Raw genomic sequence first — 26,579 nt, 5'->3', positions numbered from 1 at the left:
AATCTTCAGTTGCAAGAAACAAGTTTCTCCGGGGAGAAGGTAGAGGGGACAAAGCTGGGCGCCTGTACTCTTTTTAATTCAACATTTTGGCAAAAAGAAAACCTCAGGTCTGACTTTAGAGCCTTTGACACATAATTGGTAGCCAATTTTCCTAAGTGGTGAGTCAATTTTCTGCTTGTGAAATGTAACTTTACCCTGGTGCACACCAGGCCCCAGGGTTTTCAATGTGGCTTAACAGCAATTATATGAATGTTAGAAAAGGGGGGAAGTGTTAAAGTCCCTACATTTACATTTTTCATGTTTTAACCTCTTAAAGGGATAGAAGACATCTCCTAACCAGCTAACCCATGCAAGACCCACCCAAAGACAGACACAGGATATCCTGAGAAAGAAAACCATTTTAAAGCCACGCCACCAAAGACTATATATATATATATATATATATATATATATATATATATATATATATTCTCTCCAGTAGGCAGACAAGCAGTGCTATGTAGTGGGGAGGCACAGAACAGTGAAGGGTCAGGGCATCCTGTGCCTAGTTCCTCTGGAGCTGTTTTCTTTGCTCCCACCCTCCCCCCTCCACCCCCCCAAACAAATGCCCTGGTGGGCAGGCGGGCGCTGGGCTCCCCCCTCCTGAGGCGGCCGCTCCCCTGCAGCCCCAGGCGGCCGGCGGCTCCCGGCCACATGTGCGACTCATGTTTCGGCTTTCACTGGCGACAAACTGGAGCCGGGGCCTTTCCGTTCAGGAGGAACTCGCTCTGTGTCGCTAACAACAACACAAACACCGCCGGCCCCTGCTCTGTGCTTCGCTGCCCACAGTGCGCTCGGCACCAGGCTGGATTTATAGCGAGGAGCCCGACTGTAAGAAGTAATTCATGAGTCCCCACAATGCCACTACTGAGAGGCACCGAGGGGGGGAAGGAACATCCGTGGGCTCGCTCCGTGGGCCTCTTTCCCAGCCCATCCCGATGCGCAGTTGGGCAGCTTATCTTCATTCATTTTATGATCATTTTTTTTCTCCATGAGCCGGGAGAAATCGTCTCCACCACCTACCTCCCCTTTATCATAACTTGTTAAAAATCCAACAGGCTTAAAATAGGTTCTTTGGTCATTAGTGGAAAGAGAAAAGGCATTCTACATCCTTATGTGTTCACAAACCTACATGATATCACACACACACACACACACAGGCTCATAACACACTCACATGCAAAAATAATCATACAGCTATTATGAACTTTCCTGGGAGATTTAGTCATGTTTGTTTCAGAAAGACATTATAATTTTAATAAACCTGACTTGGGAAGCATCTACCACGAATGAAGTCTCAGAAACATGGGAAAGAAAACAAGGCAACTGATGTTGGAAATCATTTAGCAGAGCAAAAGAATCTGTGATGTAAAAATTCTACCAAAAAAAAGGAGAAATGGAATGTCATATAGACAAAGAGTTATTGCTTCACAGCCCCCCCAAAAGCTCTTAACTACCCCAAGGCAAAGGGGAAAAAATTGCACATGAAAGCTACCGTTTGGACTATCAGACTCAACTCCAAAAGATATAGAAAAAGCCCACAGCAAAAATACACACATGAAACTTTGTAGCAGATTCTGTATTCAAAGTAAGTTTGCCAGGTCTAGTGAATACTTTCCCGGTCTGTGGGTACCAGATGTGGGGGTCAGCCTTCTGCAAATTAGTTTGGGGTTCCTCTAACTCTGAGCCACAGCATGTCGAGATGACCCTCTGCAACACGAGCCTTTTAAATCCCGCATCTTTGTTTTCCCCACTAACTCTCAGCTTAATTGTCTTCAAGTTCCTGCCTCCATCAGCCATTCCAAGCTGGAATTAAAAGATGGACAGATCCTTTACCCTGAGAATTTGGAGCTGCAAACCTTCGAACCTTCAGGAGAGGCCCAGGGAGGGATAATTGTTTTAGTGAAGCTCACTGCCTCCTCAGTGGTCCGTGAGACCCTGCTGAGCGTGGCGGCTTACCTTTGGCAGTAACCCAGGGCAGGTTCAGGAAACTGTTTCGTGTTCCTGCCCTTAGCCTTGTGTCAATGAAGCCTGGCACATCTTTTTTGTGGTTGTAATTTAAATGAGACAACCAACTGCACAGCTGTCTCGGTCAAATTATGCAGGGCCATGTGGCCTTTCTTCCATCTTTAAAAAGTCCAGGGCACCTCTGACCATGTTTGAGGAAAGCCCAAGGGAGCAATGACCAACAAAAGGAATAGCGATTATGCCAGCAAAGGATGGAAATTTGCCTAAATGAATATATTAAAGGCTGCACTCAGAAAATGGAAATGTTAGTTTTTAAATAGAGGCAGAATGGTGTCATGATTAAGACCCTGATCTTTGGGATCCAACACAGCAGGGCTGGCGTCCCAGCTCCAGCACGTAATAGCTATGGTGACCTTGGGCAAGTGATTCAACCTCTCAGAGTCCCTGTTTCCTCATCTATAAAATGGGAGGAAATAAGAATACTCCCTGCATGGAGTTATTGTTAAGGATCAGAGAGAGAATACTTAGCAAATACGCAGCTTAATAAATGTTAGCTATTATTATCATCATCATCCCCAGAAATTACCGTAATTACAACAATAGCATATAGAACATGTAAAAGTCAATGCCAGCCACCATGCCATGGGTCATGTGTACCCCAGGAAAAGGCTAGTTCTACTCAGACTCCTGCTTCTTATTTTATATACTACACAACTATGTCTATGTCCTTGCCAAACTGCAGATAAGACTGATATTTTCTATATATGAAGTTTCTATAATCCAAATTTCATTTTATTCTGTGTATACTCCACTGAACATTTTGAACATCTCTCTCTTTTACACACACACACACACACACACACAACACAACACAAACACACACAGAGACACACACCAGACACAGGAATATGACTATAAGCATACATGGATGCATCCTACACCAATACAAGCCAGCAGATACACAGATAGAAAATCAGTACACACACCTCAGCATGAAAGGAACGTAATTATCAACTTTGACAAACTCAATTTAATGATACTCAATTATGAACTGAATGGCAAAAATAAACTCTTTAAAATACAGAAAGCATGACCCATTGTATTTTGCTCTTGGGCCCTTTAAAAGCTGAGGTTAAATTATAATCAGATGGCAAAAGGATAAGGACCTCACCCCGGGGCACTTCTTTGGGATAAATGACCAGTTCTTGTCCACGTTGAAAAGGATTGTTGGCCCAAAGCACCATGGGGCCAGTGACCCCTTGCTGGTCATTAATTGTTACTGAATTCTCTGGAACCAAGGTCATTATCACTAATAAAAATTCCAGAGACTTATGGATTTCTTTTAATAGTTAGTATTATTTCTTTTGGTTTTTATAGAGCATTACTATAGAATTAATGTTCAATACATTAGCTCTGTAGTTGGTTTGTCTTAACACTTGATCCCGCTTAAAGTAAAGGTTTATTGGACATAAAATAAGAAATGAAGGAAAGAAAACGAAAAACAGGAAATCCTGAGAGGGCCTCTTCTGTACCTGGAATTCTCAGAAAGTCATTATCCATGGGGCTCACAAGTTTGTTTCCTTGGTAATCTGCCAAAATATTATAACGTTTACATGTATGGGTTCAGAAATTTCATTTCAAATTTTAAAATATACATATATAGATAGATGTACATATTCTACATATACAGAATCTTGGACAAAGTTTTGTTTCTTGGTCTTGCATCTCCTCACGTAACAAAAGAAAACATGTTTTTGAGATTTGTGAGATTCTTATTTCTTTAAGCTTAAGGGATATTCTCACATACAAGCACAAGTCCAGTATACTAGCATATAATTTCATAGCTTTATTCTAAAGATACTCAATGATTTGGTCTTAAAGAGAGTTATCCATCTGGAAAGTATAGATAGGAAGTAATATCTGATGGCAATTAACAATTATTTAATAAGCACGTGTTATGTGCAACTCAGTGTGCATCGTTATGTATCAACAGTTAGGCTGCTTCTTCTGGAAAAGTCTAAACCAGAAAATCTGGTTAGACGTGCTATGGTGTCACATAGGTTGCCTCTACTGACAGCCTTTTGAGGTTCCATGCTTCATATTTTACAAGCCTATAATTTTTCCTGCTAGTTCCCTTTCCCATCTTGCCCAAGTTAAGCTGCAGTAAATTTAAATATACCAACTCAATTAGTCTTGTAAGGTACATCATCTAATGACCTCACCCAATAGCCCCCTGGCTTAACGTAGATCTCAGCAATACATGTGGGCCGTGCCTTCTTATTACCTAGCTGATACCTGGGACGAAGCAATGAAGGAGTGAAAGGTGATTGTGAATATTGCCGGTTGCTCAGTTCAAACTGTGGGGCTGCTATTTACTGTATCGTGCAGCTGCCACCCAAGCAAATGTTTAAGAACAGGCTACTGTCCAATGTTAGATATAAGAGGTGACAGATTTACAGGAGTATAGAGGATTAAAATCATTGAGAGAGAGGGAAGCTTACAAATCCTAAGCGTTCAATTCCCTCATTTTATAAATGGGGAAACTGAAACCCAGAGAAGTTAAGAGACTTGCTGAGGCTCACGTATCTAAATAATGGCAGAGGCAGTATTAAAAACCAGGTCTCCTGTGTCCTAGTTCAGCATCTTCACCAGGTTGCTTCTCATTTTCATTATAAATGAAAATCCAACTTCAGCGTGAGCGATTTAACTTATCAGGCCTATAATAGAACCAAAGCACGCTCACTCCTGAACAGAGGATGTTCGTGAATTTGGGTTTGTGATGGAGGTAACAATATCTTGAAGATCAAAAATTAGCATAGTAGGACATTAACCTATGCTGAATCTGATGCATAATGAGTTACTTCATGAAAATGAGGGAGGGAGCCAGGGGATGAGGGAAAAAGATGTGACTCCATGGAATTGGGAGTGATTTGGAAAGGAGAAAGCGATTCTATACCAAATGCTCTTTCTTTGGTGAGTGAAGGCCCTGGAAGTGCCACATGATACCTCTAGGGCAATCCCCTCTCAGGGATAGGGGATACATTTTATGTCATACAGTAGATGCTTCCCAAACATTTAGTGAATAAATTAACAAGCCAGCTCATCTTCCCTATTTGAGGTCAATGAAATCAGTGGATGTTTGTCTCCATCGCCGCTGTGAATGAAAACAATGGCTCCCAAACAAGACCCCATTAAGAAACGCTTTTTTCATAGGTTTAGCAGAATTATTCTTTCTGGGTTCCAATATCCAAACATTTGGGAGCATAAGGGAATTCGTCTTGTTGAATGGTTTGTGATAATGTGAGAAGAGGAAAAGAGAAGGAAAGATAGACAAATTCAAAATTGCATCCTTTTTAAACCAGGCATTGGCCTTTAATGACCAAATAGTGGATGTGGGAGAAAAAGGCTTAGCCCTTAGCTAAGTGACAGTCGGTCACATATTTGAACCAAGATAGAAAACTGAAATTCCTCCAAATACATTTAGGCAAGCTGAATAGACATATAATCCAGAGGCTGAGGTATATGTTGCTTCCTCCTTTCTCCCACATCCTGAAAAAAAAGCACGGAAGCTGTTGATTATCCACTCCAGCCTCCCCAGCGAACAGCCTTTGCCTTTTGGAATCACTCAGCTGGAGACTACACCAGGGCTACTAGCTTCTCTCAGCACCACACCCATGACTTCTGCCCCTCCCTGGCAGTCTAGAAGGTGTGACCAACGTACTCGGGCAACATGGTAGACAAAGGCAATTATGAGTAGAGGGAAGTTCGTCGTACTCTTCCCTCTTCCACTACGATTTCTTCAGAATTAGATTGTACAACAATACCTCATTTCCTTTATTATTATTTCTGGAAAGGACGGTTTATTAAATTTGTTTAGGTTTAAATATAAGATAATTTTTAAACTGAGAACTTACTTTGAAAATTGCCAAGTTCAATATTTACATATGTCAGTGCCTTCCAGAGAAAGATAATAGTCAGAGACAACTGCTTGTGATGAGATGTCTAGAACTGAAGAACTTTTGTAAAATTCCTACTGAAAGATGGCTATTGATGACATATCTCTGACAAATATAAACAAAATTGCTATTTTCTTTTGCAAATGTTATGACATAGCATAAATAAGCACAGTTGCAAATGAGTGAAATATGTAAGCTCTTAAAAATAAAGTAATATTTTATGATGGGATATTCTGTAGCTTCCCCCTCCCCAGGACTGTTATAATTTCTTAGAAGCAATTTAACACATGCTCTTTGTATGTCCAGTGTACAATTCTGGGTGTTTCTGAAGATATGGGTCTCACAGGTATCCCTAGACCCAAATCCAGAAAATACAAGTTATACACTTCCCTGAGGCTGATCTCACACAAGGTGAAATGAAGAGTGAAGCGGGACCCAGATGGCCAGAGTAGTAGCAGAAAAGCCACTGGAATCAGAGCCAGGGACTTGGCTTAAGGTCCTGGCTCTGAGGCTAATTAGAGCTTTGGGCAATGTTACTGAGCTTCTGTTGGCCTCACCTTTCTCATCTGTAAAATGAAGGGACTGGGACTGTAATCTCTGAGAGTCTCTTCAGCTCAAAGGGAAACCTGGTCTCTTCCTACAAGAACCTAGATTCTTCTAAAAACCTTCCCTTGAGACCTGGCTAGGTTCACTATTACTTTTATGAAGCTAAACTATTCATCCTCTATATCTGTGAAATGGGTCCAAAAACCCCTGCTTATCTCACAGTATTGTTGTGGGAACTAAAGCAATGTAGGTCAAAGACCTCCATACAATTAAAAGAGCTAAACACTATAAAATCTTTATTTCACTCCCTCAGAGGTAGATGAGTGATCAAATTAAAGTGTTAGCCTCCCCAAAGTTATGTATGTCTTAGGAAAGATCAAAAAGGCTCTTTGCTAAAGGAATGACATTCTAACAGTAGAATGCCAAGCACCAACTAGGCTCGGGTGGGAAAACTTTGCATTCTGAAAAGCTCTGCAAATATTCCTTATTGTTTTGAAACCCAGCTGTTTAATCAAACTTCAAGGAGACTTTTCTGGTGGAACTCACAGACTTGCCCAAGCTACAGAGAATATCTGTATGGGGGGAAGAGAAGGTCAGTAAGCAAATGTTCGGCTAATGAATAAAGAGCCCACATTTCCATCCTGAGAACTCTCTCGTTGTTTTAAGCCCACCAGCACAAGCACAAAGCTAGCTTAATAAACCATAGGATGTGAAAAATGCACTGCAATGGGGCATATTCGAGAAGTCTCCGCTGACGGAGACCTGTGGGAAGCATGCAGTCCACCCACAACTCTGTCTTGAAACCAGACAGATGAAGCTGTCTGCTAGAAAATTGAGATTCCCTTTCACTTTTCCACAATTGCAAAGTTGTTTGTGGGAGGCCCCCCGGCATCATTTATAACTGAAAGAACAAGAGAAGCCACCTTCAAACTCCGGTTTCAACAGGCCTGAAATCCTTCTGGAAACCCAAAGCGACTGCGCCATTGGTATCCCCAGAGAATACGAGCAACAGATAAAACTAATCCAACCCAGTGGAAAGAAGGGTCACTGTAGAGCTCAAACTAAGTTCTTAGTAACATCCAGGCACTGCTGCAACTTTCCTTTCTCTGTCATTTCCACGTACCGTAGAATTTGCATTCATAATTCATATTCCTGATTTTAAATCCCCACCTCTAAGGGAGCCTGTAAGAAATACTGATGCGTTTGTGTCAAAAAAAAACTTCCAAACAGTTACAGGGAAAGCACTGAGGGTAGAGTTCTTTCCCCAACAATCAGGAGGCTGCATACCTGGTTTATATGAGTTGCGAGTTCTCATGATCTCCTAATCCCCAGTGAACACTCTAGGGACACGGCTACTCCTACCAGGGTAGCCACCATTTCAATCAGACCTCCTCACACAAGTAACTCCTAATTTCTGCAATATCTAGCTGGCAAGTGCAGCCCAATGGGTACTCATAGATCCAAACAAAAGCTTGCTACAACCACTGTGTATGGGAAACTGAGGAATAGCCAGGCAGTCTACTCAGAACAGCAGACAGAAATACAAAGACACATAATGTAACACGGTATCCTGAAATTCAGAATACCAAACTTCATGATATCTCAAAGAATCAGACCTAATTCTGCCCTTATTATCTTGGGTATGTCATGATTAATGTTGCAGAAACATTTTTAAGCCATTGTCTATCAGCAATTTGATGAAAGAAAAAACTAACATCTCACAAGTAATGTTGAAAGCACCATGATTTGAAAGAAACTACTATTAGTAAACTAAACTGCACTCTAAATAAAGAAAATTACTGCTGTTAAGACATACTGTTCTGAGAATTATCGGGAAGAGTACCAAAACGCGAACACTGCCATATATAAGAAATTATTCAAGTATGCATTTGAGTAATTCTGCATTTTAATTTAACCCTTTGAAACATTAATCAAACCGTGGCTAATTATAGGAATTAAGGAATTAAACGATGGAATCTTCTAAAAGATATTATTTAAAAGGCAGTTTATACAATTACTTGTATAGATGTTTGCTTTAAAGAGGAAAACAGTTCTACTGTAATGAAAAGGGTCTTAGAAAATTAAATTAACAAGGGGGGACCAGGCTGATATGAAACTAAATTAGCATCAAATGCAAATTACAGGGTACTTAATGGTAGAAACAGGTGCAGAGAAGAACCCTAAATGAGATAAATGAATAAAACATCCCTCTCCACAAATGTGGAAGCTGACACAAAGTCAATGATATGAATAATTCAGCAGCCTCCACACTGCTGTTGAGGTCAGCCTGCCTTGACCTTTGAAACAGGAAGTAAAATTCAGTTCAAATTTGAGTGACTGGAAATATAACAGTTATTTGTTTTTTATATTAAAAAACCCACAGAATTTTCCTTAAATACAGATATAGGAAATATGCAATAGAATTACAGTTTGAACTAAAGAGACATTACATAATCAAAGTAGTTGGTAAGCAAACAAAAAATCGTTAGATAGGATTTTACCCAAACCATGTTTCAAAGTATGGAAATTTTAAAAACAAGACAAGTAAAACAAAGCTATACACCAGGGTGGGCTTACTGATCAAACGCCCTGTGAGAATAAATTTCTAAATTTTTACCCTCCCTTCAAATTGTTATGTTGTGTTGATGTCAATGTAAAAAATATTTTTAATTAGCCAAGTATTTTATTAATAATACAAAGTAATCTCTCACATTTGTAAGACAAAATTTCATTAGATTTTTTAAAAAAATCTTTAAGAAGCTGTTCTTTTTTTAATCCTTCAAACCCTGATTTAATAAACATTGCAGCCCCAAAATTAGTTTATCTTATAAAATGCAACCCGAGTTCTAAAAACAAATCATTGTAATAACTGAATATCTACCATGATTTTATGTCTTTTATGCTTTTTTTCCTTCTTTGCATGCTTCAAAAGTCTTTTGTACAGTCAACTAGTGAAAGTACTTTCTTCATTTCAAATTGAATTTGGTGCTGCTAGAGATTAACATGGTATGACAACAAACCAATTTCTACAAGCGAGAAAGACAGCAAAATATATATGGTATATCACCCTCATTCTTATTTTACAGGATGGCATAAAAGATGTTTGATAATAGCAGTTATCTCTGCCCTCCAATTGGTTCTATTAATGGGACCCACAACTTGGCTATCTACCTTTCATCTATCTACTGTGCTTGTCAGATAAAAGATTATGTTGAAAGATGAGCTTAATTTTATTTTCTAGATTTAGAGAGGGTTAAAGCCACACACACACACACACACACACCAGCCATCTATGACAGAGCAGTGGTAAACTAGGTCTACAATATAATCACCATAGGAAGAAGTTTGAGATATGCTTCTTCTAAACCCAAGCGTTCAGCAGAGGTAAAATTAAAGATGCAAGGTGTGTTGTTTTTTTAATTATTATTATTATTATCATATCGGCCAAATCACTCCTCACTCGACATTTAATAAAGGGTGATAGACCAAACACTGCTGATTTGGGCCTTGGCGTAATGGCTGACCTGAGCAAAGGTTTGTGTACAAAGTGGCTCCCCATTAAATAGGGCTCTGTGGAACCAGCTGGTTCTCATTTTGAAACTAACCGGTTTCTCTATCCCCAAGTGCTAAAGAAAATAATCCCTGCCATCTATGACTACACACTTTCACAGAGGCAGCAATGAGAATTTGATTGTGGAGATAATTAAAGTCATTCCTGGAACTTCCACGAGAAAAAAGCGGGGCGGGGGGGTGGGGGAAGAGGTGGGTCGAAAGAAAGAATAGTCAATGATAGTGTTTGAAATTAAACTATGACAAATCATGTGGAATGGAGAAAAGGGAGAAGGAGCCCCCGCCCCTCACGGAATTCAGTTGAACCAGCTCTATTTTCTTCTCCACTAGGCTGCTCCAGGGGGAGGCCCAAGATGCCATGACTCAGGGCCACAGTCCCCAGTGTCCGCCTTGGACACAGAAGAATCGAAACACAGCCTGAGAAACTCCCTATCACTGATGCCACATCCTGAGGAGTTTTCTGTTTTGTTTTTTTAAGTTTCAATATTCAATAAAAGATTGATCTGAGATTGTTTTAACATTAAAAAAAGAGAGCGGGTGCGGGGGGGGAGAGGAGGAAGAAGAGGAAATTAGACATTTGGAGGCATTCCTCTCAAACTCAAGGAGAGCTTGTGTTTTGTTTTTGTTTCGTTCCGTGCTGTTTAATGCTATGCCGTGCAGTAAGAACCCATCCTTAAATAAATGGCCTGAATGACATTCTGCTGAACCTACAGTCCCTGAACGCCTGCAGACTTCATGGGCTTTGGGGGAGAAACTAAAATACATGTCATCTGTCTGTCTATACTATCTGCCTTTACCAGGAAGGAGAGATGGACTCAATGAAGACGATTCAGGGCCTCTCAATTAACCTGATTAGTTCAGCACATCGCTCTCATGGATGGCACCTTATCTTGAAAATAGGGAGAACTTCCTTCCTCCAGTAGATGCAGGAGCCCCCTAAAGCCACAGTGATCAGCCTATCAAATGTGAGTGGCCTCTGCTTCTCCTCCCTCTTCCCAGCCAGCAGGTCAGAGAGCCCGGCAGACGCTCTGCCTGATTGGATTTTGTGTCCTAAGGACAGGAGGCAAGCTCCCGTCTGCCCAGGTGGCCTTGGAGAAGGCTGGGAAAAGGGATGCCCTGTGGGCAACTTCAAGCCCCTTCTTTCAGAGTCAACCAGGCACATGATGGGATTGAGGTGGGGGACAAGGGGGTTGGGGGAGGGAGAGAGAGGAAGAGAGTTGGGGAGGTGGGGAGAGAATTCATTAACCCTTCAATCACTGGAGTAACATGTCAATTATACCTGCCTGAGAGAAAAAGGGGTGAATTCCTCAGTCTTCTAACGTTATATAAAACAAAGACACTGCTGAACCATGTTACCCTAACACTGACTTCACATTTGGTGTAATAATGGGAATCACAAAAGTTGCCATACAAAAATAAAGCTTTCTCCCAAACTCTCTAAAATCTGCTTGTTTGCAAAGGATGCTGTGTGTCTGTGTGTGTGTGAGTGTTTTAAATTCACGTGATCGTGTGTAATAGACATAGTAGTTAACAGAATATATTCTTGAAAATGTGCTTTGTGAGAATGTCAACAGCAGGGTTTTTCACTTACTTGTCTGCTCTGTGATTTACTTGATCAATTAAATAGTTAGGCAATGAGGGGATTTGCATGGTAATCGTGTGAAGATTAACATTTTTAAGTGTAACAAATTTAATATTTTATCTTACATTTTCTGTTTCTCATCATTCTTTAATGGCAGTGCATTTTCACTTTATTGTGTAGTTATAACAAGCCTGTCTTTATGCAGAGAGATGAGCCCACCAGTTTCAACAACTGCATTTCTAGCTTTTATCCTTTCTTCCATTTCACAAAAACATACCCCAAGCACTTACTACAAGGCAGTGAGGACACTGAGCTGAGTGCTGGGGATATAGCTTCGACCAGCACACACATATCACTGCCCTCTGAGGCTTCCAGTCCACCTCCCAGAGTTCACCTGCCTCAGCAATACCGGAGGGAACTAAAATTAGAATTTCAGAGCTGGGAAGAATCTTAGTGATCTCTTCACTGCAGTCCTTATTTTTAAAAATAACATCCATCTTTGAATATGATATATGTGTCAGGTATTGTGCTAAGTACTCTCCATGTATTATCCACTTATTCCTCACCACAATCCTATGAACTACTACTCTTACCCTGGTCTTACAGATGAAGAAACTGAGGCTTAGGAAAGTTCAGTGATTTACCCACAGCCCAAGTCAACAGTGGAAGAGCTGGGATTTGATCCAAGGTGCTGTGACTCCACAGCCTGCGGTCTTAACCAATGTGTGGACTGCCTTTAGGCTGCAATATAAAGCCCCGGAGTTTGCCCAAGTTCAATACCACTGAGTAAAAGCTAAAAGGCAACTTCAATGCAGGGATCTTTTTCCTCTGATTGTGTTCCCCATCTAAAATAGCAGTCTTCTATTTTCCTTAAATCAATATATTCTTTTTAACCTTTGTTAACCTTAATTCTTTGTTAATATTCCAAATTATTGGAGGGTTTTTTCAATTCTGAGACACTGAAAGCTCCATGAGGGCAGGAAAAATGCATGTCTTAGTCACTGTTACAGCCTCAACCCTGAAAGCAGTGACTGGTGTAAAGGCTCAATAAATATTTGTGGAAAGAAAAAAATGAATGAATCCTCATCCAAGGGGACTTAGTTACTATGATAAACTTCAGTAAGGCAATTTTGCTTATAAGAAAGTCTCATAGCCATCATCACATTAGGAATAACAATCCACACAGAATACATTACGTTCAAATTGCAAGCACCTAATATGACTTCAAGCACCTAATATGTACCATGCCCTGTACTAGATCTATTAACCCTCACAACTCTTCAAAATTGAAATGACTTTTCCCATTTTAAAGATGGGAAAGCTGAACCCCCTGAAGCTCAGGTATTGGTACGTAGCAGTGAGGGGATCTGATCCTCAGTTAAAGGACTTTATGCCTTTGCCATCATACTCTGCCTTTGTCCCAGATTTCTCTTTGGATTAAGGCCTGCTTTTTCCCAATGAGACACACATTCATCTACTCATCAAAATAGATGAGGACATGAGAATTTAAATATTGTCCCAGCAATGGGTTCAATAATTTACATGTCATGCTATTATTATTAACATATTAAAAATCTGGAAAGCAAAGTGCCAAATCTCCTAAGAAAAATTGTTTAGATACAAAGGTTTGGGTTAATCCATGGACCAAGGGTGAATTATGGATACTAAGAAAAATAAGACTACATGAACTACTGAAAACAGCATTTGTTTCTTTCCTGGGCAATTGAGAAGGGAAAAAAATCAAGCTGAGATCTAAGAGATAGGATTTCTAATCACTTGCTTTGTCACTGACAAAGTTCCTTAGGCTGCATGCCTCAGTATACCCACTGTAAAATGGAGTTAATCTGTGCCCTCACATTTGTGTGAAGAGAATTCTCTGAAATATTATAAAGGTCTCCAAAACTTTCAAGTACCATTCAGATGTGAGTGACCATGCCACTCATAACAGTCAAGGATTTTATTTGTTCTGTGTTAAGGTGTTTATAGGCCAGGATTCAGATGCTAGTCTTTAAGAGAACAATGAATGGCTAGAATAGGACACTCCCACCTCCACAGCCTCAAAAAGAATGTCAATTTTTTAAAGATTTTTATTTATTCATTCATGAGAGACACAGAGAGAAAGGCAGAGACATAGGCAGAGGGAGAAGCAGGCTCCCTGCAGGGAGCCTGATGGGAGACTCAATCCCAGGACTCTGGGATCATGCCCTGAGCCAAAGGCAGATGCTCAACCACTGAGCCACCTAGGCGTCCAAGGACTCAAATTTTTAAAGATATTCTGAAATGTACACCATTCATCTGAGATTATAATCTGGTTTTAAGAAAACACCAAGATTGTATAGAGAAACATGGCTTTGCAACATTGTCTGTAATAATTTCAAAGATAACCACCTTTCAGAGCAACTGGGCAGCTCACTGGGTCAAGCATCTGCTTTCGGTTCAGGTCATGATCCCAGGGTCTTGGGATTGAGCCTCGCATTGGGTTCCTTGCTCAGTGGTAAGTCTGTTTCTCCCTCTCTGTGTTCTCTCTCTCTCTCTCAAATGAATGAATGAATGAATGAATGAATGAATAAATAAATAATTAAATAAATAAATGATCTTTTAAAAATAAAAAAAAAGATAACCAACTTTCTAAAGAACTTTCTAATAAATAAAAAAGAGACCTCTCATTTTTCATCTTTGTTTTTGTCTTTGTAAAGAGTATATGTGTGTTTGTGTGTGTGTGTGTGTATGTAGGTGTGGGTGTAAAAGAAATCAAACCTGATGTGGGATGAAGGTTCTCCAAACTAACTTCCCATTTTGTGAGAAAACTTCAATAAGGCATCTGAGACTACTAAAATGGTGTTTTAAGACACTAAAAACATCAGCATACTAATAAAAGGGAAGTGTATGGAAAATAGGAGGAAACTATTGCTCTATTGAACAATAATAAATAAGTTGCAAATAGAATGATTGTCTGATATTTAGATAAAACAGGAAAAAAAAAAGCATTAGTCAAATCATGGTTGCTCTAAGAAAGATGGAGGAGAAAACAACCTCTGACCATCTGAAAAGTTGTCAGCCTGAGTGGAGAGCACCATCCGGTGCAGGCAGAGTGCTCAGGGTACTAGCGGGGTCTGAGGCCATACGAAAAAGCAGCAGCTGATACCGTGGAGTAAAACATCCTAACATTTCCATTTGCTAACTTCCAATTCATTGATTAGAAAGACAAAAAGTTATTTCAATCCTGAAATGTCACGTCATGAGTGTTCAACACATCCCAGACAAGGGCTCTTCTGGTCTACTCATCCACCTCCCCATACACATAGTATCAATATTTGGTCAATCACGCAGCAAATGAGCAAAAAAGTTTTGGGGGATTCTTGATACTGATTAAAAGGGCTTTTTTTTTAACCATCACAAACTTTACATGAACCAAAATCTGAGAATCTTGCCAAAACTCTCCACAATCTGTATAGCAACCAGGTCTATGTTTAAAAATGCAATGTGCAATCTAATTATTATTTTCTCTTTTTTTCTCTGCCCTGGCACTGAAAGTGTTAAAGAAAACAATAAAAGAACAAGTAAGTGTACAGGGTAGGATTTACTGGCATTTACTTTTAATCTATGGTCCTTCACTCTGTAGCTTATCGGGCCTCTGTCAGTGCTTTCTCCTCCTTTATACTTCATGAGGAGCCCCCCATGCTGCTACTGAGAGACAGAGCCCAAGTGTCTATAAGCTTTTTGTCAGGTAAAAAGAGAAGAAAAAGGAAAGGAACAAGAGGAAAAGCAAAGCTAAGAGGCATCTATTAGATGTCACTAGGCTTTTGTATTCATGTCAATGATTCAGGATTAGAGTATTTGAAATAATCTTATTGAGAGGAATCAAAAGGCCCACCGAGTGAGAGGCTGCTCTGTAGCATATGGCAAAGGCACGAACAATATCTTATTAAAGATGTGTTGGCTAACACTATTACTTTATATTATATTACAAAACTCTTGTGCCTCAAACAGTTAGCGGGATGGTATAGTTACCGAGTGCCATTTTGGAGGTTATTGTGTGGGATCGAGCTATATCATTTGCCGGCGTGTCTAGTTAAGTCTTTCCAAGTAGGGTCTGCAGGCAAGTTTGGAACTGAAACGAAGCACTTCACCTTCAAAAATAAAAATCCGCAAAGCACAGCGAAGACCACTCTGTTCCCACTGAAAGTGGAGTGTAGATGGCATGGATGAAACGCCACTGGCATTCTTTTCCCTCCGAATCAGATTCATTAAGTTTGCATCATTTACCATATGTGACCCCCACACACCCTCCAATTGAAAATATGCAGGGTCTTTTTTTTTTTTTTTGGCTTGATTCCCCTTCCCATGAAGAACACACACACACACACACACACACACACACACAGGCAGATACACACACACACACTCAGCTTCACACTTTAGCAGGATTAAGGCAATTAAAATTCTATTACAATAAGTACTGTAACGTTAAAACCTTCATTTGCTTCTGGACAAAGGCTTGTAACTAGAGAGTTTGCGAGGGAGATTTATCTTCATCTACCCACACCTTTAAAGCCAGTAAGCAACCAAAAACAAACCTGTACTGTTCACCATATTTCATTGATTGCAATTGGAGTATTTAGGTCACTTTTATATTGTCCAGGACAGGGTAGAGTTACACAGTTTGTAAAAGGAAGGATGGGACGGACATGGGAGAGGGGAGAATGAGGAATTAGTAGTCTGTTTCAGATAATGCCTCATGCAAATTAAAATGACCAAAATACCATCTCTTTATATGAAGAAAAGTTTAAATGAGGTTTTTAAAATCTGGTCAATTCTTCTTAGAGAGTTTGATCAGGTGCTGGCAGTAGGGAGGAGTGAGGGGAATTTATCAATGGAGAGTTGCACTTGGGGAGGGTTTTGGGGTTTTTTTTTCCCATTCTAAGCAACTTCTGTTAGAAGAGTAAAAGCATATTTAATATAGTGATATGTTCTCATCACAAACTGACTATGCAAAGTTGCTAGATGACACACAGGGGACTTTGTACTGCTTTTCTGTATTTTTCAAAACTGTCACAAAAGCAAAGTTATGAGGACAAGGGATAAAAACACACACTACAAGCAGACGCCTGGGCCAGTTACACACATACACTGCTGATTCTCTGAAGCTTCGTTAAATACATTTCTTGGAAGTTGCTGCCATTACTTCCTTTACAGGAAAACCACTGTTGTTCATTATACAGTGTCTGCAGGAGTATAATACCATGTAAAAGTACTTTGCATTATGATATATTGTCAGCATATTTGAAATGCATGTTAATGTATCCTGGCTGTGTATTTGGGAATAGCTGGTAGCAAATGGAATACAGACTGCTATTAGCTTATTGTATTTGTTATTTTCCTATCACGGTAGCAAACAGCACACAAACGTACCCAGCTCATCTCATATTCAGAATGGTATTATCTGATATGTGATAAAATTTAGAATGATACTTTCTCACATAAGCCTCATCGCTAATAATCACATAGGAATTCCCACTGAGAAAACAAATGTTTAAATACACTAGGGTTAATAAACAACCATAAATTCATGCTCAATGTCAATGCTGGCTTTTCACTTTTGGAAAAATGCAAACCTCTCAATACAACAAAGAAGACAGCAATTATCCTGCCTGGGGCAATTTTAAAGGGTGAATTCTCCCTCTTTTTATTTTAACCGAGCATTCAAGGTTAGGAAATCAGATGGTATGAAGGTTTATCAAAACTCCAAGAAATGCATTTACACCTCTGGTTGCTCACGCCCCAGACAACAGTTTGTGTATCTCACAGCATGATTATCTGTAGTGGTGGGTCCTTCTAAAAACTGGGTAGAAGCCAAAATAAAAAGAGTTGAAAGTCAATGAAATGAAACTCTGACGAAAAGCCTCATTTGCAACAAAGTATATATTTCCGTAGTTGAGGACTTGATTATATGCCCCACCTTACTCTATGATAATTCTAAAGTTTTACTATTGTCTTATTATATAGGTGGACACATAATCTTATACAAATACATCAGGCCAATTTACTCAGGAAATTAGATGTTGACAAGACAACATTGGGCTTTTCTAGAAAGTTCAGTCATAGCATTTACACCTCTCAGCTTAAGAATGGATCTTAAGTAAAATTTCTTCTCTGAACAACCCTGACATGGTCAAGCTTTTCATGTGATGTGTGTCCTGTAAATTCAACAGGTAAAGTAAGCTTTGTATTACTTTCACTCCTTAACATTCTATATCAGATAATAATCATAAAGCAAATCCAACTAGTATTGCCTAAATGAAAGTGATCTAGATCTTTAGACAATCTTGGAAAAGACAAATACAGGCTTTTTTTCTTTCTTTCTTTTTTAGGACTCCCTTCGGTCAGTATGGCCTGAAGAGGAGTAATTCTAAACAAGCTAGGTTTCTCATGTTATAAAATTCATGTATATTTAAAAATGTATCACAAAGCTTACATCTCAAACACAGATATAAGGATCTTATAAATGGAAAAAAAGACAAATCTGTTAAAGTTATAATAAGCAAATCCAAAATTTTTAGGGGTATATTAGTCAATAGGCTTTAAAAATCCATGTTTTTAATACCAGCTATGAGGAACTCCAAACTTGCAGGTTACTCAAGCACGTTATATCTCAAAAGGACTATGTCTAAATTCACATGAGACTGGAAAACATAATTTGAGGAAGAATTTCACCCTTTGTTACTTCTAGTAAATGAAAAAATGCCACTTGTTAACTACCCAGGATCCACAGTACAAGGACATGAAGAATTGGGCACTTATTTTCTCCCTTTACTTGGTGGTCTATTTCATCAGTCACACTGATCCTAAATTGAAAAACCAAAGAAACAAACAAACAGATATTGAGCCATACCCTAACCTGCCCTACTGGAAATAAGCAAAACTAATCGGGCTGGAAACTTCAGGGCTCTCTGTAAAAGGAATCCTATGATATAATTGGGAGAAAGAAATGTTTTTGTAAGACCATCTGCATTCACCCATGTCATCGCTCAAAGATAGCTTAGTGAGTCAAAGATAGGAAAATAAAGAGTTTTGTGAAGCACAACAAGAATGGATGGTAATCGTAACTAACTAGATATGCAATAACAGCCTGCACACTTCATATGTTCAGATCAAGTATTTATAAAGAAGTTTCCATATTAAAAATGGAAGATTTTTTTATAGATTCAGAAAAACTGGGTTCCCGATTCAGACTACCCTGTGTGACTTTTGTCATTACCATCTTTTCTGATTCTTACAAAGTAAACCTAATTAAGAACCTCCCTCATTAGTCTTCCAGAAAAATTAGCACAGCTTATGCTAATTACTCCTGCAAAATTTAATAAACTCGTTGAAATGGGAATAGTCTAATGAGGTTTTATTTATTGAACTAAGATAACTCCAAGGAAAAAGGTTAGGACACAAGGATATCCAATGTGGTAATAAAACTACAATTTATTCAATTTCTAAACATGAATTTTATTGCAAACCTTTTGAATTCAAATATGAGTTACTGTGTGAATATGTTAAATCAATCTCCACCTTAATTTAATAACAGTAAGTCGGTTTTTACTTTTTTATTTTAACAACAATTACCACACATAGCCGTTTACCTCAATGATAATGAAATTTGCTCTTTTTAGTTCCTGGTCATCGGTTATTAAACATAACATATATGACTTTTTCCATGTCTACATAGCCCAAATATCTGGATCATTGGGCACATCCTGGTCTTTATAATTCTTAATCAAGCCATTTGGCATCAGACTGAAATATGACCTGGCAGTCAACTTCACACACAAACCTTCTACATTCACAGAAATTTTCCTATAAACTTTTTTGAAGTGACTTGACAAATTGTCACAAATGTAAAAAAGAATTTGGGTCATTCATGTTTTTCTTACTTTGTTGCATGCTATTATAAAAGAAGGAAGTAGAAACCCATTTTCTAAATCATGACATGCAACTGCTGATTTTGTTAATCCCACTTTTTTGATAGAATATGCCATGCTGATGTCCCCAAATCACTGGCAGCAAATAATCTAGCCAAAATTCAACACAGAAAATAGCTTACCCTGCACCATTACCGTATGACCAGAAAACCTCTTCTATCTATCCTATAAATAGTTTTCCTGAATAACCACTGCTAAAAGTCTTTTGACTGATAAAAATAGCAGTGTTCTTCCAAAATCCGAAGGACAAGCAAAGGGAGCTAAAAATTATTGGTGCCCAAAAGGTGACTTCGTGTTAAAACTATGCTAAATCCTAACACAGTGATTGCCTATACCTTCAGCTCTATAATTGCATATTGTATGCATCTTGTAAAAACAGTTACTATTGCTACTGAATGCAGGCCCCATAACCTATTTTTGCAAAATATGCAGAGATTCACATCCATAAATCTGAAAGCAAATCAAACCCTAAGCACGTAACGCAGATATTATGCAATCAGTAATATAGAATCAAATTGGAAACTATGAAATTCAAACACAGTTGCCATCATTTTTTTTTCCTTTGCAGCAATTTTATGGAATTGAAAAATCTTTTCTATTTTGCCCTTCCTTGTGTGAGTTCTTTTCTTGTTGTTATTTTCTTCCCTCATTGTTAAAAATGAAAGTTTCACATATCAGCATAGACAGGGCTGGAGCTTTTAAAACCTTTGGCAGACTCAAGGACAAATAAATTCTGAAAACTCAGATGCAAATAAAAATAGCTAAATGGGGTTTTGCATATCAGCTGGCATCACTGCTTGAAAAGACAGTTCATGGGAGACAGTGGCAATCGCCAGCAAATAAACATATGTTGAGGCTTCTGCAGATCCACTGGGTTTCAGCCGTTTTTAAAATACTCCTCTCTTAAGAGACCAACATTGGCTACACACTGTTTTCTACTTTGTCAAACCAAAAAGGGAAAAAATGAAAAGGAGAAATGTCATGAGTAATATCTCTCAAGCCACCAACAGTATAAAGTGCATACTTATTTTGCCTAAATTGTTTGAACTACCCCAGCCAAGAAAAGGTTTTAAGTACCCTACTGGGACAGATGCTAGGCGGCAACAATAGAAGCCACACTAATGCAATCCAGGTAACACAATCCTGTTTCAAAAACACGGGCCGGGCTAATTACAGCGCTGCTGAGTCAAGTTTCTTATGCCATCGCAACCCACAAGAACAGGTCAAAATCAAATGTTATTCAAACCACAGTCATATCAACCTTCTATATCAGAGTCACGGCTTAAAACCAAATGAAGAACTTAAAAGCTTAACCCATTCACAAGCAAAAGAAGTGTTTTCATTGCGGGTGGCAAAGTACGGTTGCTTGTCATCATGTACACCAAAAGGAACTGTGCGGGAGAACAGAATGCTTATAGTTTCAAAGTTTAGGGGAATATTTGGACTGGTCCTTTGATCAGAACACTTTCTTTTTAACAGAAGCATAAGAAAAACTTGTTTAAAATAACAAATGGTATTTCGGAGAGATGGATTTAAATAAAACAAACAGCATAAAGGTTATATTTATTTTTGACCTTTTTCATTCGAAGATTTATCTTCCATTGCAGAAAAAGGAATTACACGAATGGCGCGTCTGCTCTTGCAGACAAACATGCTATTCCAGCTCTATAGGCAGCACACAACCTCACTTCACACTAAACATCCACATGTATTAATTTTTGAATCAAGCATATTAACAACACTCGGTTATCAAGCAAGGGTGTATGTTTTGAGTGACTATTAGAGAGATGTTTAGTGAAAATACCTGATTGAAATGTAAGCTTTATAAAGCTACTTGGCAATCAAAATTGGGTTTAAGCCTGAAGAATCATATGAATCCAAATGAACAAATCAATGTTTTGACATAAATTACGATGAAGCAGTTTTTCAGTCAACTAAAAACAATAAAGTAAACCCCAAAAGGTAAAGAATTGGAAAGACAGATAGATAGGGTATGTTTGGGGTTTTGTTTTGTTTTGTTTTTGGTAAAAATCATTATTACCAAACTCAAAAGGAACTTTTGTTCAGCTGTTAATTTTCTCAATGAGGGATCAGATCAGTCCGTCTAATTTGTAAGACTCTTCCAGCTAGTGGAGGGTGCTAGCTTTTCCTAACTGACAACTGACAGTATCTATAAACCTTCCAGGCCATTTAATTCTCAATGAGTAATGCTATGTAACAATGGTTTATCATACATGTTTCCATACAATGAATTTCAATAATTAAAATGTAAAATGAATATTTGGGATGCAACTCTGCATAATATGTGCACACACCGATTCCAAATTGCACCAAACAACTAAAACAGATTTATTGTTCTACAGTGATTTACCTGGTCATGTCAGATTAGTAATATGGATCTGTTTAAAAACACAATAATTAAGACAAGCAGGATAAATTAATCAACTTACAATACAGTATGAGCTACCATCAAATGCCGGGAGATAAGAGTAGAAAGTCTTGGTTCACAGATCTCTTTAAAACTGCTTTTATGCATAAATAAAACCCTAAAATGTAGATGGATTACGTCCAACAGAACTACTGTAGCTAAAAGTGATAATGATTCAAACATTTTTCAAATAAAAGTTAAATATTTATAAGCACCCAACCACATTTCATAAATCACAAACTATTATTATTTTATTTCTGAAGCTTCCTGGCACAGCATGAGGATTGAGCCACAGAAAGTCAGGAAAGAAAAAAATATTCCTTTAAGATCATGAATCAGACGCGAAACCGAAGCAATCCAAGAAAACGGGCCTCCAAAGAACATTCCATATGGTTTTCCCAGGAATCGCAAAAGCTCGGCGCAGACTAGTCATGGCCAACAGGCAAATTTCGGCCACATGCGTTCCTCACCCTCGCCCATGAGCGACACAAGGCAGGTGTTTCATTATAATGAGGAATAAGAATCCAGTGAAAGCAGAGTGGTCCCTACCTGTCAATTATCACTGGATCTGAGGGAGTCTCATTTCGGTTGCCACAGCTCTTCTTGTCACAACAGCGGCTATGGAGCAAAAGCGAAAGGATTTAGTACAACCATTACAATGTAAAATCATCATTTAGGCAGACAGAAGGTTCAAATTGCTGGGTTGCAAATGCTAGAATTACCACAAAGCCATACCTGGCAATCAACGGATCCCTGGGACAGAAAATTGTATGTGGGTCGCCTATGGGTTAATGGCCAGGCTTAACCTCTCCCTGAACAAAGAAGGAGGGAGGAAGAGAGACTCTCCTGGAGCCACACTGACAGCCCTAAGATGGGGTCTCCCCATAACTGCCCGCAGCATTGAGGAGTTCACTGTGAAATGCATTATTATTATATCTACCCAATGAGAATATTCAGGGTTGTGGGTGGCTCAAACGTTCTTCCCTCAAGATCACTCTAATTGTGTGGAACGCGTCAATAATGAGGTATGAGTGATTTCTCCCCCTCCAGTCATTCTGTATTAAATGGATTCCTTTTTCCTCTCCTTTCCCTTTCAAGGGAGATGCTTTCTTCAACCGTAGCCTGCCCAAAATCCTAAAGCTATAACGGTTTGCTTTTGAACCATCTTCATGAGAATAAAAGTACAACATAATAAAGAAGACGAAGAAAAGGCAAGATAAAACAAAGTGGACATCCACATGTTGTCTGGCTTCTATGTCCTATGCTGGCCATCATTTAAGTTTTCTGGAAGCATTATGGACAGTTGATCCAAAAGCTAGCACAGCCTTGACAGTGGATGCTCTTGATTAGGTTAGAGAAAAAGCAGCCAAGGACAAGAAAAGCACCCACTATCAAAATCCCACCCCAGCTCTGATGATAAGGCTGTCGGTTTCTGTAAAACCTGGATGCTTCCAGGCGGTGAAAAATTAAGGTTTTTCAAAAATTATCCATGATCGATGGAGAACTATCCATCTGAAACCTGTTTGCAAATAAAATATGTGTGCCTTGGTCACTCTACACCCAGGGGCACACTATAAAGGCACACTGTTTGATTAGTAAAGGAGGTGAGAAAGTTATCCAAGGGTTCTACATTATGATGTGCCACCAATAAAATATGCACTTTTCTCCCTCTTTCTTACACAGGCATGTATGCACACACACGCACACGCGCACATGTGTGCGCGTGCGCACACACACATTTGACTTAGTGAATCATAGGGCCTAAATTTAGAAAGCTTCTAGAGGGAACCAAACATTGAACTGCATTTTCAGGACCCAGAAATACACTCCTGGATGGAGAGTCTTTCACCAAAGTTGGGAAGTCTCTTTCCTGACTATGACTATATCTCTGAGAAAAGAATCAGCTTCCAAATTTGGTGTTAATTCTCTTTGTCTCTCATATCTTCAGAAAGCAATAGTAAGAACTCTATCTCCTTTGTCAAAGCCCCAGCTGAACGTCACTACACCTACCTTATAGCTTTCCCTTTCTGATTCAAAGGGAACTATTTCCTTTAGCCCTAAGTTCTAATGGGACTGTGGAGATAGAAAGCACAAAGTGTCTCAATGAAGAGGCAGATGAAGAAACAAGGAATGAGAAGTACCCTGATTGGAATGCTTGCAAAAAAATAAAAAATTAAAAACTAAACATCATGATCTTTCCACTGTGATCCCCTACACTTACATTTCAAATGCTTGCCAGAAGAGTGTAGTAGTTAAGAACAAATGGTTCCAGCATCAGACAGAGCTACCACCTGTACCACCTTAAGCAAGGTGATGGAATCTTAGTTTCCTCATTTGTATCATGGACAACTTTGGTGCCCACCTCCAAGTGCCAGGGTGCAGACTCAATGCAATCAGGGTATAAAGCTGGGCTCTGCGACTGGTCCTACTAGCTGCTCCACAAAGGTTAGCATCATAGCATCATTATCACTCCTTGCTCCTTCCTCCTCTGACCTTCTCTTCCTCTGAACCTGAGCAAAGCTGCTCTGTACTCTGCAAAAGCAGCAGGTCTCCAATAGCTGCCAATCAACAGATCTCATGTCCCCTTTACCCAGGAAGAAAACCAGTGGGTGAGAAGGCCTATTTCTCTTCATCTTTTTCCATACTCCCCCACTTTTTTCCCCAAACAGTGGGTGGGCAAGGCAAGTTCCTGATGGTTAAACCCTCACCAGAGTCAGTGCCCTCCAGGGGCTCTACCTTACATGATGGCAAGTTCAGAGCAGAATCTATATGTCATGTCTGGTTCTCTCTCCTCATTGCCATCACCCTCATCCATGTCACTCTCATTCTTCACTTGGACTACTGCAGTGGCCTCCCATCTAGCCTTGCTGCCTCCACTCTTTACTTCCTATAACAGCCAGAGTGATCTTTTCAAAATGTCAATGGGACTGTGTCACTTCACCAACCAAAACCTTTTCATGGCTTCCCATAGCACTTAGAATAGATCTATGGCATGACATGATGTCAGACCACCTCCCAGCTTCCTGTCACTCTCCTCTGACTTGCCAACCTCCAACCCCACTGGCCAGTCTCTCTGATAGGCCTCACTCAGGCTGACCTTGTGCCCAGGCCTGGGCAGGTCTCCCAACCTGGCCTGTTCTTCCTCAAACCCCTCCCTAGTTGACCAGCCTCTACTTCCTATTCAGGTCTCAGCCTCTACACTCTCTATCCAGGGAGGCTGTCCCTGACATCCTTTAGGCTCTTCCTGGTTTTCCCTTGCAACACAATGTAACATGGCATGTAACACAATGCAAATTATTCTTACATAAGTGTTTCTGTGTTGTTACTCTCCTTCTACTCTCAACCTCCTCCCCTACTAATCCAGATGCTTCATAAAGGAAGAAACTGTCAATTTTATTTACCTAATGAGTACTGTAAGACCTGAAATAGAATGGGGACGCTCAAATATTGATTGATTGATTGATTGATTGATTGATCGAATGACTTCAAGAATGATGTAAGGTACTAGGGGAAATACAGCCCAAGAAAATAGGAAGGTGACGGGTAGAGGAAGCCAAGCTGACCCTCTGATCAGGCACTGCTGATGGAAGGAAGGTTCACTCCCATCCCACCCCATGCATCAAACCACCTCTCCCAAGCAAGTGCCACACAAGGCCTGAGATTTGTCCTTTGACTTAAACACTTTCTTCATCCCCTTAAAATAAAAATGCCCTTGAGCACAACCAGATGATTTGAAGCACAGCATAAATGAGAACCACTTCTCTCTGCTGTGCCCCAAGGGACCCCTGGGAAACGCAGATGTGAAGAACAGAAGTGTAGAGGGGAAAGATGGAGCAGTAATAAAAGGAGGTAATGAAGGAAAGAAGAGAAAACAAAATCAAGGGGCTGAAGGTCACTTAACACCTACGAAAAGAAAACTTTAGGCAAAGTATAAACATGGCCCCCCATCAGGTTTCCTATCTCTGGGTGGGGTTATGTTCCTGCATCACATGGCCATCATTCCCCAAATGGGAGCCTTGGGCTCTACTCTGCACCTGGAGTGGTGACAGAATAGTGTCTACAGAATGAGCCCTGCTTTAAAAAGACATAGATATTGCACATATATGTGTGTATACATATATGTGTGTATATACATGTATATATGGAATTATGTACAGCATTAAAAAGATGAAGGTGGGTTTTTATACACTCTCATGGAAAGAAGTCAAAATCAAATTATGAATAAAGAAAGCCAAGTTGCTAAATAGTATGTATGGTATGGTCCTAATTCTGGGAGTAAAAAAGGAAAGAGTGAAAGAGAAAGGGGAAGAGGAGAGGAAGAGAGAATTGGCCACAAGCCAGTTCACCCCTCACTTCACTCAAATCTCTATGCAAGCCCTTCCCTGATTGACTGCCCCCAGAGCTCTCCTTCATCCTGTCTCACTTTTCTCCCTAGCACTCATCACATCATATTTTATATTTATTTGCTTCCTCCTATGCTGTCTGCCTCTCCATGAGGAAAAGGTCCTAGATGGTTTTGT

At 39.5% G+C, this 26,579-nt stretch overlaps 1 protein-coding gene across 8 annotated transcripts in view; it reads right to left on the bottom strand.

The window, feature by feature from the left end:
* The window catches only part of EBF1 (EBF transcription factor 1), a 386,065-nt gene that overhangs the window by 338,097 nt on the left and 21,389 nt on the right, over positions 1-26,579 (bottom strand). For all 8 annotated transcript variants that reach the window (XM_025434483.3, XM_025434487.3, XM_025434484.3 and 5 more), the window contains exon 6: positions 22,609-22,677. In XM_025434483.3, coding sequence (XP_025290268.3) covers positions 22,609-22,677 — 69 coding nt within the window. The remainder of the gene's footprint in view (positions 1-22,608; positions 22,678-26,579) is intronic.

Source organism: Canis lupus, chromosome 4 (genome assembly GCF_003254725.2).
Source record: "Canis lupus dingo isolate Sandy chromosome 4, ASM325472v2, whole genome shotgun sequence".
Taxonomy (NCBI): domain Eukaryota; kingdom Metazoa; phylum Chordata; class Mammalia; order Carnivora; family Canidae; genus Canis; species Canis lupus.
The sequence above is the reverse complement of the archived record's forward strand: the minus strand, read 5'-3'. Positions and strand labels throughout refer to the sequence as shown.